Source organism: Pieris rapae, chromosome 9 (assembly GCF_905147795.1).
Source record: "Pieris rapae chromosome 9, ilPieRapa1.1, whole genome shotgun sequence".
NCBI classification, from domain to species: Eukaryota; Metazoa; Arthropoda; class Insecta; order Lepidoptera; family Pieridae; genus Pieris; species Pieris rapae.
In genome coordinates this window covers 5,076,623-5,089,677 of record NC_059517.1, presented here as the reverse complement: position 1 = coordinate 5,089,677, position 13,055 = coordinate 5,076,623, and the positions used below count along the sequence as shown (strand labels likewise).

General features: G+C 33.9%; 1 protein-coding gene across 1 annotated transcript; it reads left to right on the top strand.

Moving 5' to 3' along the window:
- Positions 1 to 1,062: 1,062 nt before the first annotated feature.
- LOC111002729 (alpha,alpha-trehalose-phosphate synthase [UDP-forming]) lies at positions 1,063 to 12,924 on the top strand. The gene is made up of 12 exons (XM_022272934.2): positions 1,063 to 1,623; positions 2,403 to 2,559; positions 5,710 to 5,982; positions 6,366 to 6,483; positions 7,000 to 7,447; positions 7,793 to 8,035; positions 8,213 to 8,407; positions 8,788 to 8,977; positions 10,549 to 10,686; positions 10,985 to 11,171; positions 11,300 to 11,406; positions 11,504 to 12,924. The coding sequence occupies exons 1-12, from the start codon at positions 1,442 to 1,444 to the stop codon at positions 11,804 to 11,806; spliced, it is 2,541 nt and encodes an 846-aa protein (XP_022128626.2). The 5' UTR covers positions 1,063 to 1,441; the 3' UTR covers positions 11,807 to 12,924.
- The last annotated feature ends 131 nt before the right edge of the window (positions 12,925 to 13,055 follow it).

The following is a 13,055-nucleotide window of genomic DNA, read 5'->3' as shown; positions in this document are numbered from 1 at the left end:
ATTATAAAAAACGTCCTTGACACCGTCCGAAAAAAAATATTTTTGCATATTTACCGAGAACAGCTTTAGGCTTTATAACGTCGTGCTACGACCGAATTACAAAGTCAAAATTGTTAAAATCATAATTCGACCTGTAATCTGTGCTTTTTTAAAATCAAATACAATTTCAGAAAGAGATTATGTATATTACAAAATATGTACACACAAAAGCAATAGCCATATTTTCCGATATGAATCATAATAGCCGCGTAAGTACAGAAGGATGTTGAATTAAACACGTTTATTACTCGAGGACAATAAACACGACAGTCGCGCATGCGCACCATGGCCGATCCACGCTCGAAACGCATGCATATGTCCCTTAAGGTACGTGAAAATTATTATAAAATAACCATAATTGCATCTATCGACTATATCTTCAAGATGACTACAAAATACAGCAAAAAATATTAGCATACTTATATGATTGGGTAAAATCAGTTTTATGTATCTCTCCGTTAAATATATAATATACAAATAGCTTATATATAGCGAGTATATAATATAGAAAATAGCTTATAAGATCCATAAAAAATAATAAATTGTTTAAACAACGTATTTAGGCTAAAATCTCATTGATTCATGATGAATTAATAATAGACTGGCTAATTCTTCAGGAAAGGAGTATACCAAATTTTTAAGCCGGCAATGCACTCGCGGCCATATAAGTATCCATGAGCGGCTATACCACTTAACATCAGGTATGTATCTTGCCCGTTTGTCCATTAGTCTGTAAAATAAAGGTAACTATAAGGCATAGTGGATTACTCTGATATTTAAATAACAGAAAACTAAATCGATATTTTGGTTGAAAAGAGACGCAGACCGCGAGCCTAATTTGGAAAATCAACATGTTATACACGGCATTACTAGATAAACATATTTAAATATATTTACGGTAAACATTCTGATTTATGAAATGACAATGATTTACGAATTACACTTTGCACTAACTAAAGTAGGCATGGCATCTCAGAAACAAACATAACTTATTGTTATCAAAACAATGTTATTAATTCTCAGGAATAACGTCAGAGATACATCGGGGCTTGTTCCACTCATATATAATTTAAAATATTAATAAAGAAAAATCGCAGAAAGAGCCAACCCTCGCCTCGGACAGGTCACTGGAGTGATAACCTCTTTGCGAAGCTCCAATGGACCTTCGACACCGTCAGACACAAGTAAGAACATCAAACGGCTGAGACGCGCGCAAACTTATAAAGGTGATCGACGCATACAACTATAATAGTTCGTCTTCGATCTCAGTCGACTATGTTTATCTCATACAAGCAAATAAAACGCCATTTTACTGACTAGACTACTTGCAATGACACACTTAAACGGTGAATTGTAAACAGAAGAGAAAAAACAATTCAAATTTCCCGGTATTTTGTTGCGCATGCGTGAGAGCCTGCCTGTGATTGGTCGCGTTTCGGAACGTTCAAAAATCAACATGAGTGAATTAAACAGTGTTAGTCGATCTGCGTGCAACAGTAAAGGGAGCATGATTGTTGTTTCAAACAGATTACCTTTTGTTTTGAAGAGGAATGAGAAAACCGGTGTAATAGAGCGGAAAGCCAGGTAAGTAAAGAATTTATTAGAATCCATTTAGATATTCTTCAAAGTCTGTAGTCAATTAAATATATTATTCCGTGTAGGCACAAAATAACATTTAGTTTCTTTGATTCTTTAGGCAAACTTTTCAAAAATAATTAATAAACAGATGTTTTATTATGTTTTGAGCGGTATGAAATTCGGTACTTGGATAATGTTTTATAGCCAACAACAACATGGATGATCTACAATGTTAGGTACCCAGCTTTTAGGGACCTACTAACCGGCTAAAAATTTTGCGTAATAAAATTATTTTTATGAATGTATAACTGTAATCGAAAATGTTTGAACTAAACAGGCTATCGGTTAGCTGAGAGATATGAACATATTACCTATTACTTTATATGTTTCAACATTTACTTATTTACAATAATTCTACTGCAAAAATACTGATATTCCAATCTCCCTACAAGATTTACATAAAGTATTTACTTTATTACGAAATAATAAACAAACGTCTTCCCCAACAAGATACGTCCTAAACCACACCCAATCAATAAATCAAAACTTACACTGTTTTATTGATGTAACAGAAATTTCTAGGCTATTCTATTCTTTTTCAAATTGAACCACGTTATTTAGTGAAGGTATGAATGTAATACGACGACGTATTTTCATTTGACAAAAAACAATTAAACAAAACGCACAATAGTCTTTTGTTTAACAATCTCAGCCTCCAGATTGATTCGTGTTAAGAAATGTCACTAATATGAATTGTCTTATAAAGTCTTGCTCATTATTTTCAGTGCTGGTGGACTGGTTACCGCGGTCGCGCCGGTGGTTATACGCTGCAATGGTATTTGGGTGGGATGGCCTGGCATCCACTTGGATAACCCTAGTGAGAGCATTCCAGAATCTGACCCCAACGATACGACGCCCACGGCTGGTCTAAGATCGAGTAAGGTATGTTTGAAATTAAACATGCTATATTTTATTAGGTATGATTTATTATTTTTATATCACATACGCAAGTAGATCTGACCTTCTTTATCTGGGTCAATTATTGTTTCGCTGGAAAACTACATTTTACGGCCACACGCATTGGCACAATTTTGGTAAAGGAGGAAATTTAATCCCTGCTGTGAATCTGCGATTCATTATATGTCATTTACTTCACTAAATAGGGCAGTTGTGTTTATGCTGTTTGTAACCTTCAACTTGAACGCTGGCCGAATATTTTTGCGACCAGGTGGCCTTCTAGACGCGTATCTAATGATGAACTCATCATAAGGTCCAACGAATCTATAATAATAATTATGTAAGGACAACATTACATAAATTTATTTTATAACAATAACGTTTGAATCATATATAAGGTATAAAATAATATAACTTATTCGTGCATTTAAAATACCCTTTTACGATTTTATCTTTAAAACATAGTTATGGTAAAAGGTATATGGTTAAAGTACAAGGGAAATTGCTACTTTTCATGGCACGTCATGAAATTTATGACTCCAGCTTAGTCGAAAGTACACCTAGGAATTACTTACTTCATTAGCCTTATCTGATAAAGGTATTTGATGAGACTCGTTAAACACCGTACACACCTGTTAATTTCCATACAAATGCTATGTTCTCTATTTACAAAAGCATTACCTTAAATAACAGTTATATAATAATTAAAACATATTATCCGTGTTTTTGTATGTTCTATACTTAGATTTAGGATTACGTAGCGATAATATTTTTCCCACTTTTATAATTATAAGATTAAATGTTCCCAAGCAAGTATCTACGCAATATTAAACTGAGTACAGATTTTACTCTTGGTTTGCATTGACGAATAGGCAATATTTTTAAGATCCAATCTTAATTTTTGAATCCCTGAGATCAATCATCTCATGTGCGATGCGCATCTATCTACCAGAACTGGGAATTTCCCGTAGCTGTTTTCGGTCGGTGTTTTTTTCCGAGGCACTTCCCCCATATTCTTCTATTCTAATTATAATTCACGATCCGCCCATTGATATATTTACCCTTAATTACCTACATATGCCACAGTAACGCTGGAAAAAAGTAACCATAATTTTTGTACCTTGGTATTAATCTTTATCCAAATAATGGTATCTTCGAACTTCAAATCATTTCGTATTCAACGCTATATCAATAACCCTGAACATACTGTTACTATGACAGTAGATTAAATATAGAGATTATTGCAACAAAAATTTGGCATAGTACACGATATCCATCCTGCTACCAGCAGCATGTATTAGGTATATTGTCAGTTGGAGTTGGCTTCATAAGGAGTTATAAATTTTAATTACCTATTTTATATTTTATTGCAGTCATAACATCGGTATTGTTTTGTTTCTTGATAAGTGATTGTTTGAATGCGGCCGCGACTTATTTCCTACATAAATAAGCTATATTATATCAAATGTATATAAATTCAAGTATTATTAAGCATTAAATGCATTTAACATTATAATAGTAACCAGTTTTAATATTTATTTATTTATTTATTTATTTTCACTACATTTTTCTATCTTAACAGTAATTTCTAATACGATAGAATTCCAAATAACTCCCACACCAATTATTCTAGATAAAAACATTAAAAAATTAAACTTATATTCCTAAATCTAAACAATATAGCAAGCAACTCTTGAGAACTCAGCCAGCGTACAAACAAATAGGTCCACCTCAATAGAAACTCTGTTCACTATTCGTATTGCCCGCGTGAGTGGCGCTTTGCTAACCAAGTAAATATAAAATAAATAATGAAATAATAAAAAATATATAATGAAACAGAAATGCAATTGGCCGCTTGCCTCTCTGATAAAAACACTAAATTATTTCTATACCATTGTAGATACATTTGTATGGCTGGTTTATTTATTTCATATATTTATAATCATAACAGCTTTTGTACGATCATATTGTTTTAGGTGTTTTAACAAATTATACGTCGTATTCTTAGCCGTTAGTAATTACTCGTTAGCAGTGAAGTAATTAGCAGGTACTAAACGAAAATATCTATTCACTATTGCGTCGCTAGTAAACAAGAATACCGACGTTGCAATTAAAGTGAAGGACATATAAGATGTATCTAAATAGTATTTATGCGTTATTTAAGCCTGCATTATTCTTCCTTACTGAGACTCGGATATCCTCCCCGACTGATACTCACTACCTCTCCTTCTCGGGGTAAAAATTGGAACACTCCTTTGTGCTGCGGGAGTTTGCGTGTTCTTTAAGGAGGATAATATCTGGTCTCGTCGTCTCAGAACGCTTTAAGGAACGGACCTATCTTCTGACTGCGCGTAGAGTATAATGACCATCCGCGATTCTACACGTCCCTATACAGATCCCATAGCGGCAATGCAGAAACTGATTCCCTGCTTGTAAAGGTCCCATCCGCCAAAATCGTGATACTTGGCGACTTAATGCGCACCATGCCGACTGACTCGGCTCTGATATCACGGATCACATGGTTCCATTCAATCTTTCCATGAATTTGCCGTGACATATGACCTAACGCAAATGGTTTCTGTAATTACGCGAATACCAGATGTTACAGGTCACAGACCATCTTTAGAGGACCTTTCTCACCTCACATCCAGAAACCTAACAAGTCTTTGTCGACCCTCCTGTGGGTTCGTTGGATACTTGTAATTATTTGCTGTCCGCAAAGCACTATCTTCCTTGAACATTTATAAGCCGAGGGGGCCGGATGCTATACCCCAATTGTGCTACGTACTTGTGCTCCTGATTTAGCTCCGATCCTAACGTTGTTTCCACAACTGCGCGTTTTTAAGGCAGTTTTTTCCGCGCACCAACACTACGTGAAACCAGCTGTTCACTGAAGATTTTCCGAACCAATTCGACTTAAGGTCCTTAAAGAAAACAGCCAAGTCTTAAAAAGTAACGCACTCGCGAGCCCTCTGACATTGAGGGTGTCCATGGGCGGTGGTATCACAAAAAAAAATTAGGTACGCCATTCAGATTGTGTGCCTTTTTTCGAATGCAAAATAACTATCCCTATACAAGGTGTATAGAAAGAAAATAAAAATTGTTTCAACATCTAAATCAGTAACGTTGTTACAGATCGTTGCAATACATGCAGAACCAAAGCTTTTCGACAGCTACTACAATGGATGTTGCAATGGAACTTTCTGGCCTCTGTTTCACTCTATGCCGGACCGAGCCACCTTCATTGCTGACCATTGGCGAGCATATATCAAGATTAATGAGGAGTTCGCGGAAAAAACCGTATACGCCTTAAAGCTACTGAAGGAAACCAAACAGAAGAATAGTTCGCCGCCCATCGTCTGGGTACATGATTACCAACTTATGTTGGCTGCTAACTGGATTAGACAGGTAAGAATGTATGTTAATATATTTTTTTATGTTAACGCAGTCATCTCAGGGCAATCCCAGCAATTTAACGAGACAAAATTGTCTTATAATTACTCTTTGAATATACAGGAAATTGCTATAGGAACAATTAGCTTATCGTTAAATCAGCTGCATAAAACTGTCGTTACTATTTCTATTATATATTATCAATCTGGATTCTTAATATTGAACAAATACACAATATAATTTAATATTAAGTCTGAAATACGACTAATTAGATATTTGAAGAAAAATTCGATTTAAAAATGGAACACTGTCACTTATTTACAATACTTATTAATTTATTAGAGCGCCCTTATTAACTCTCAAATAAATCAATTTATTATAGTAATATGTTTTATTAGCGCGCTGAAGAAGACGAATTGAGATGCAAACTGGCATTCTTCCTTCACATTCCATTTCCGCCGTGGGACATCTTCAGACTGTTGCCATGGTCTGATGAAGTGCTACAAGGAATACTTGGTAAGAAAAAATATTTATTGTGAATTTCAAAGGTCAATCTGTCATAGCAGAAACGGTCATTACTTCTAGAGTAAAACATATAGTTTTATCATTCAGTTTACCATTAAGATACCTAATCCGCCTAGTTCAAAGCAGATGCTAGAAGTTGATATAAATACACTTTAAATAATTATGTTTACAACAGAACATTTATATAAATTTCATATAATTCCGTTCCATTACTTTATATTCATAATAGTGGGAACAGCATCTTGAAGACTGTGGCAGATGACCTATCTTCGCCTATTATGAGGCATTTTGTGCATACACTTGTCGGTACAGATCGACTAGTGTATGCGTATGTTTTTATGTTCAGCTTTTTAAAATAATATACTTAAACTATTCTGTAAGTTTATACTCACATAATGATGCATTATTTTATCTAAACTAATAAATAAATAATAATAACAGTGATTATAATATATACATGCAAGAACCTACATATTGGAAATAATTACCAAAATACCCATATTTTAGGATGTGACATGGTCGGATTCCACATTACGGACTATTGCCTGAACTTCATCGATTGTTGCCAACGAAATCTGGGTTGTCGTGTTGACCGTAAGAATCTGCTGGTTGAATTGGGAGGTCGTACAATATGTGTTAGACCACTCCCGATCGGTGTGCCATTCGACAGGTTTGTCACGCTGGCTCAGAATGCTAAACCGGTGCTGTCAACAAGCCAGAAAGTCATTCTAGGTGTGGATAGACTGGACTACACCAAAGGTTTAGTTCATAGGCTCAAAGCGTTTGAGAGGCTACTGCTAAAACATCCAGAACATATAGAAAAAGTTGTGCTGCTGCAAATTTCGGTGCCATCGAGAACAGATGTTAAGGAGTATCAGGATTTGAAGGAGGAGATGGATCAGTTGGTTGGCAGGATTAACGGAAGATTCACGACGCCAAACTGGTCCCCAATTAGGTAAGATAAACTAAAATTCTTTAGATAAGTTTTGTACTTTTGAAATTTACATAGATTAATGTCGTGTTTGATTTATTACATAACCAAATATATTTTATATATTTAAGTATGTACTAACGAATACTAACAACGGCTGCCGAACCGTAAATCGAACTTTATGTACTCACGTAATCAGAGTTACTAATAAAATTATATAAAACTTGAAGATTTCTTAGAATATGCATGAAATGGGACCAATACATTTTGATTGAAAGTCCCGTCTGTGCCTATATAGCTTTGAGAATGAAACTATTACAGGCACTTTACGACGAAGGCGATATATTAAAGATATAAAATGGTGTTTAGGTATATCTACGGTTGTGTGGGGCAAAACGAGCTGGCTGCTTTCTACCGCGACGCAGCAGTTGCTTTGGTCACACCACTCCGAGATGGAATGAACCTAGTAGCGAAGGAGTTTGTGGCGTGTCAAATAAATACACCTCCTGGTGTTCTGATAGTATCTCCTTTTGCTGGTGCAGGTGAAATGATGCACGAAGCTCTCATATGTAACCCGTACGAGTTGGATGATGCAGCAGAAGTTATTCATAGGTGAGAGATTACATTTAAAATCATTATATATCATTTGTCACTTGTCACAAAGATTTCTCATAACTGTCGCATCGGTTATTCCCTTACTCTTGTCCTTATAATTATTTCGTAATAAGATTTGAGGAGATTAAATAATAAAATTATTATTTAATCTCTGGAAATATAAATTATTTCCAGAGCGTTGATAATGCCCGAAGACGAAAGAACAGTACGTATGAACCACCTGCGCCGAAGGGAACAAATGAATGACGTGGATAGTTGGATGAAGAGTTTCCTTAAAGCCATGGACTCGCTTGAGGAAGAGACAGACGATATTGGAGCTACCTCCATGCAACCCGTCACTATCGATGACTTCGACGAGTATCTCTCAAAGTAAGGAGAATTATTTACTAGTTGTGTAACACTCGTAGCCTGTATCAATGAACTAATCAAAATAAAGAATTTTTAATTCGAATTACTTTGCTTGAGCACGATAGCCTAATTCGTGCTGAAGATACTACTCGTCAGCTTTGGTAGTACAAAATATGCCAATTCTTAACATAACTATAGACCAGAGAAGTATAACATAATTCATTCTGAAACAAATTTACAAACTCTTAACTAAAATTAACGAATCTACGACTGACTTGAAAATATTTAAATTTGCAATGCGTTATTTCTTTTATTAATATCACAATTTTAAATCCTTTATAATACGTAGATTTAATAAAGCTTCCTGAAACAAACATAAAAAAAAGTTCTTTTTTTTTCAGATACATTGGTTACACCCAAAAGTTAGCTCTCTTATTAGACTACGATGGTACATTGGCTCCTATAGCGCCACATCCCGATCTGGCCACTCTCCCGTTGGAAACTAAGCATACCCTGCAACGGCTGTCAAATATGTCGGATGTTTACATCGCTATTATATCGGGCAGAAATGTCAATAATGTCAAAGAAATGGTGAGTACAGGCTCATGTCGTTCTAGACATGTTGTGTCCTTTTGAATATAGCATAAAACAGCATATCATTGCATTTTCGAAATCTAAATTTAGCAATTTCTACGCAGTTCCAGAATCTAGTAAAACTAAACTGCTTCTTAAAAGTGGTTTATAAGCCTACACAATAGATCATATGATCACTCCATGTATTTGTATATTTATATTTACACTGTTTACACACTATATACGTGCTAATGATAATATAAATAAATAAGAAATCTGCGTAGAAATAAATTAGAAGTCTGCACAAGATGAGTCTTCTATTACGACAGAATTTCCATCTAAAGTTCTGTAACTACTAAACGAATACATCAACCAATTTTTTCTCGATCTCTATTTCTCTCAATCGCTCCTTCCCTTTTCTACGGTATAAACGCTGCACATCTTCGTGACGTTTCGTAAAAATGTTATGTATGTAAAGGACATATTTCAAGGATTGATCAATTCTACAATCCTTATAATAGTAAAGAAAAACAGTTTTCGAATTTGAAAGATTCTTACTAGTTATCATTATGTAACATTTTTGTATAATTAATTAAAAATAAAATTACATAATAAAGATAGGTTCCAAATTGTGATAATAGGAGTGTGACCCGCAACTTTATCAGTCAAATATTATCCTCAAATAGTATCATGTTTATTACTGAAAATATTTGATTAAAATTGACAGCAGTTTTTAAAATTTGAGCATTACAAAGATTTATGAAGAAAAAAAAATGCAATTCTGATTAATTCCTGCGTTGTTATGCATGATTAAAATTCTCCAATGACGCCAACACAGGATTAAAGAAAACAAAAACAGTTGATAACAAAGTCGTAAAATTTATCACTATTTTTGTGACCCAGAATGTAGGTCTGTACTTTGTACCTTCATTGTCCCCTTTTGCCTCTTAACATTAACCCTGTTATGATATCTAATTGTACCTAGGAGATATCGCTACAAAAAACATACAAATTTAATTACATTTATTCATACATATATTTTTGCATATCAATATAAATGACTGTAATAGTTATATTTCACCAATGGTGATTAGGATGTATATAACTATTTCCGGTCAAAAATAGTTTGTAATAGTATATATATTGAAGGGGTCGGTCAAAAGATAGTCTGATAGGTAGATAGAACCATGTTATGTTTTTATATACGTTATCACACACTATGTATAAAATTTCCTTTATTTAATTTTCTTTCATTCACTAAATCCGCAGTTTAAATAACCTCAGTTCGCAATAACAAGACGTTATCTCGAAACTTTGACCTGCATATCGGACAGTTAAAATATTTATATTGTCGAATACGGTCATGCTAATATTATTATTATTAAGTAGTATTGGTTATTCTCATACAGCTAGAAAGAGGTCACGGTTCGATATTGCCTTGTATTAAGTTTGTATAAGATCATCTACCTAACTGTACGTCACAAAGTTTTTGATCGGAAAATCTGCCACCAAATTTTAAATAGAGATAAGTCCTTACTTGGTATAAATTTGTAACTAAAATTACATAAAACATAAATATTTCTTTAAAGGTTGGAATAGAAGGTATAACATATGCTGGTAGCCATGGTCTGGAGATCTTACACCCCGATGGCAGCAAGTTCGTGCACCCAATGCCAATGGAGTTACAAGATAAGGTCGTCGACCTACTCAAAGCATTGCAAGAACAGGTTTGTTATGACTACTACGCTTGAGGGTAAAGACCTTGGTTTATTATTGTTGGTTTTATAGAAATAAACCAGAATCGTAATTTTCATCTACCTGCACTATGAGATTAAATCTCCAGCTTTCGATACGGTATTTTGTGATATTTCTACTGGCTTGGGCTCCTTAGGAAGTTCAGCAAAGGCCAAGATAGTTTTATTCAATTCAAAACGCCTAAGTAATCATCTGTAGACGAGCAAGCTAGGCTCCAAACATTTGGTCCTTCAAGCCAGATTTTAATAACATTAATCACATTTATAATAGGTATGTAGAGACGGTGCCTGGGTGGAAAACAAAGGTGCTCTGCTAACCTTCCATTTCCGAGAAACGCCTGTGGCAAAACGTGCCGCTCTTGCAGACACTGCGCGGAGACTTATCACCTCTGCTGGATTTACACCTGCTCCCGCGCACTGCGCTATTGAGGCGAGGCCACCTGTTCAGTGGAATAAAGGTAATAATAGAGAAATATAGATCCTTGCAACTAATCAGTTTTATCTTTTATTTGAATATAAAATATTATTCTTTAAATTATCTCTATTATATTATTAAGCGATATCAATATTGTAAATAATTATATAGGTCGTGCATCTATTTACATCCTGAGAACTGCATTTGGTCTCGATTGGAGTGAGAGGATTCGTATTATTTACGCTGGTGATGACGATACAGATGAAGACGCAATGCTGGTGAGTTAGATTATTTTTAATATATTATTTATATCCTTACGCCATATACGCCAACCTATAGGTTATAATTAATAAATTATTATTAATAATTTTCCAGGCACTTAAAGGTATGGCCGCAACATTCCGTATAGCATCGTCGAACATAATAAAGACGTCCGCAGAACGTCGTTTGTCATCCCCAGATTCGGTACTGGCAATGCTCAAATGGGTCGAACGACATTTCTCCAGACGTAAGCCAAGAGCAAACTCTCTCACATATAAAAGTGCCAGATTAGCTCGCGATACACTTCAGATGCATGTTTCGTACCAGCTTCCTGCCCGGTCTCCAAGACATACTCCACCACGTACCCCAGATAAGATCTCTGATAAATCTCACTCAAGTGGATCCGAATCCAGTTAAATTATTAATTGCCGCTATTAATAAGGCAAATATTATGAGAACAACATTTCTACTGCATTAAATTATCTTTGGTCTTTTTTAATGTATGAATTTTTTAACAAAAAAAATATTCCTGGTATGAATCTGATATTTGTTAAAATTCAGAAAATTCTTCAGATTATATTTGGCTACACATGTAATTTATATTGAGAAATTTTTATATCCGTTTTCAATTTATTTATATAAATTAGTTAATTTTAACCATGAATTTTATGTGGTCGTGTGAAAACATTTCATAATCATAAGTGTATGTTGATTGGATAAACATTTGTGATAACATAATTATTATGAATTAAAAATTCAAAATAAAAAGTAAAACTCGCACATTTAACGTTATACAACACCCAAACATCTGGTACAAATTATAACTTTTCGGACCCCTTTTAACTTTTGATAACTTTGTATGGTGTCAATGCCAATTTTGATAGATTTACATTTAAATTCAAACGGAATATAGATTTTTTTTTTTTAAGGTTTTTTCCTTCGCATACAATATACGACTTTTATTATAAAGTTCAACCAAAAAAGTTCCTATACAAAAATCTGAAATAAATTTCGTATTTCAATTGTAAGTATTTGTCGTGAAATTACGTATTTAGGGATATATATAGTTGTGTTGTAAGCACAATTTTTAAAGATTATTTTAAGTAATTCAATACTCTCAAAAATGGCTGTTTGTGTGTACGTGGAAGTGAATACACTAGTCCTATTACGCAGACTAGTTCTAAATGTTATTTTCATAACTTATGTATTTTTAGATACAATTTATGTTTTCTATGTTAGAAATAAAATTCTTAATGGATAAAAATATGTTTTTTATTAATAAATATGTACAAAAATGTTGTTGAAAACATGATATTTTTAATATGAAGAATAAATACATTAAATATAGAAAAATACTGTAAATCCCGAATGGAATGTGCTGAAGAATTTGGCGAGTATAAAAAGACAAACTTAGTCATATAATCGTTTTAGATTAAAAGTACGCCATGAAATAACTTAATCTAATTTCTGCAATATTTATTTCTGTAAGCAAATAATTTACAAGAATTAAACAAACACCACGCTACTTACCAATTAAGGTCTTCAAATAAAATGTGGCGTTACATAAAACAAAACTATTTTATAGCGCCACCTAGTGGGACATATTCAAAAAATTCAGTTAGTTACCATGAGCTTACACAAAAAATTTTGAACAAATTTTTTGCTC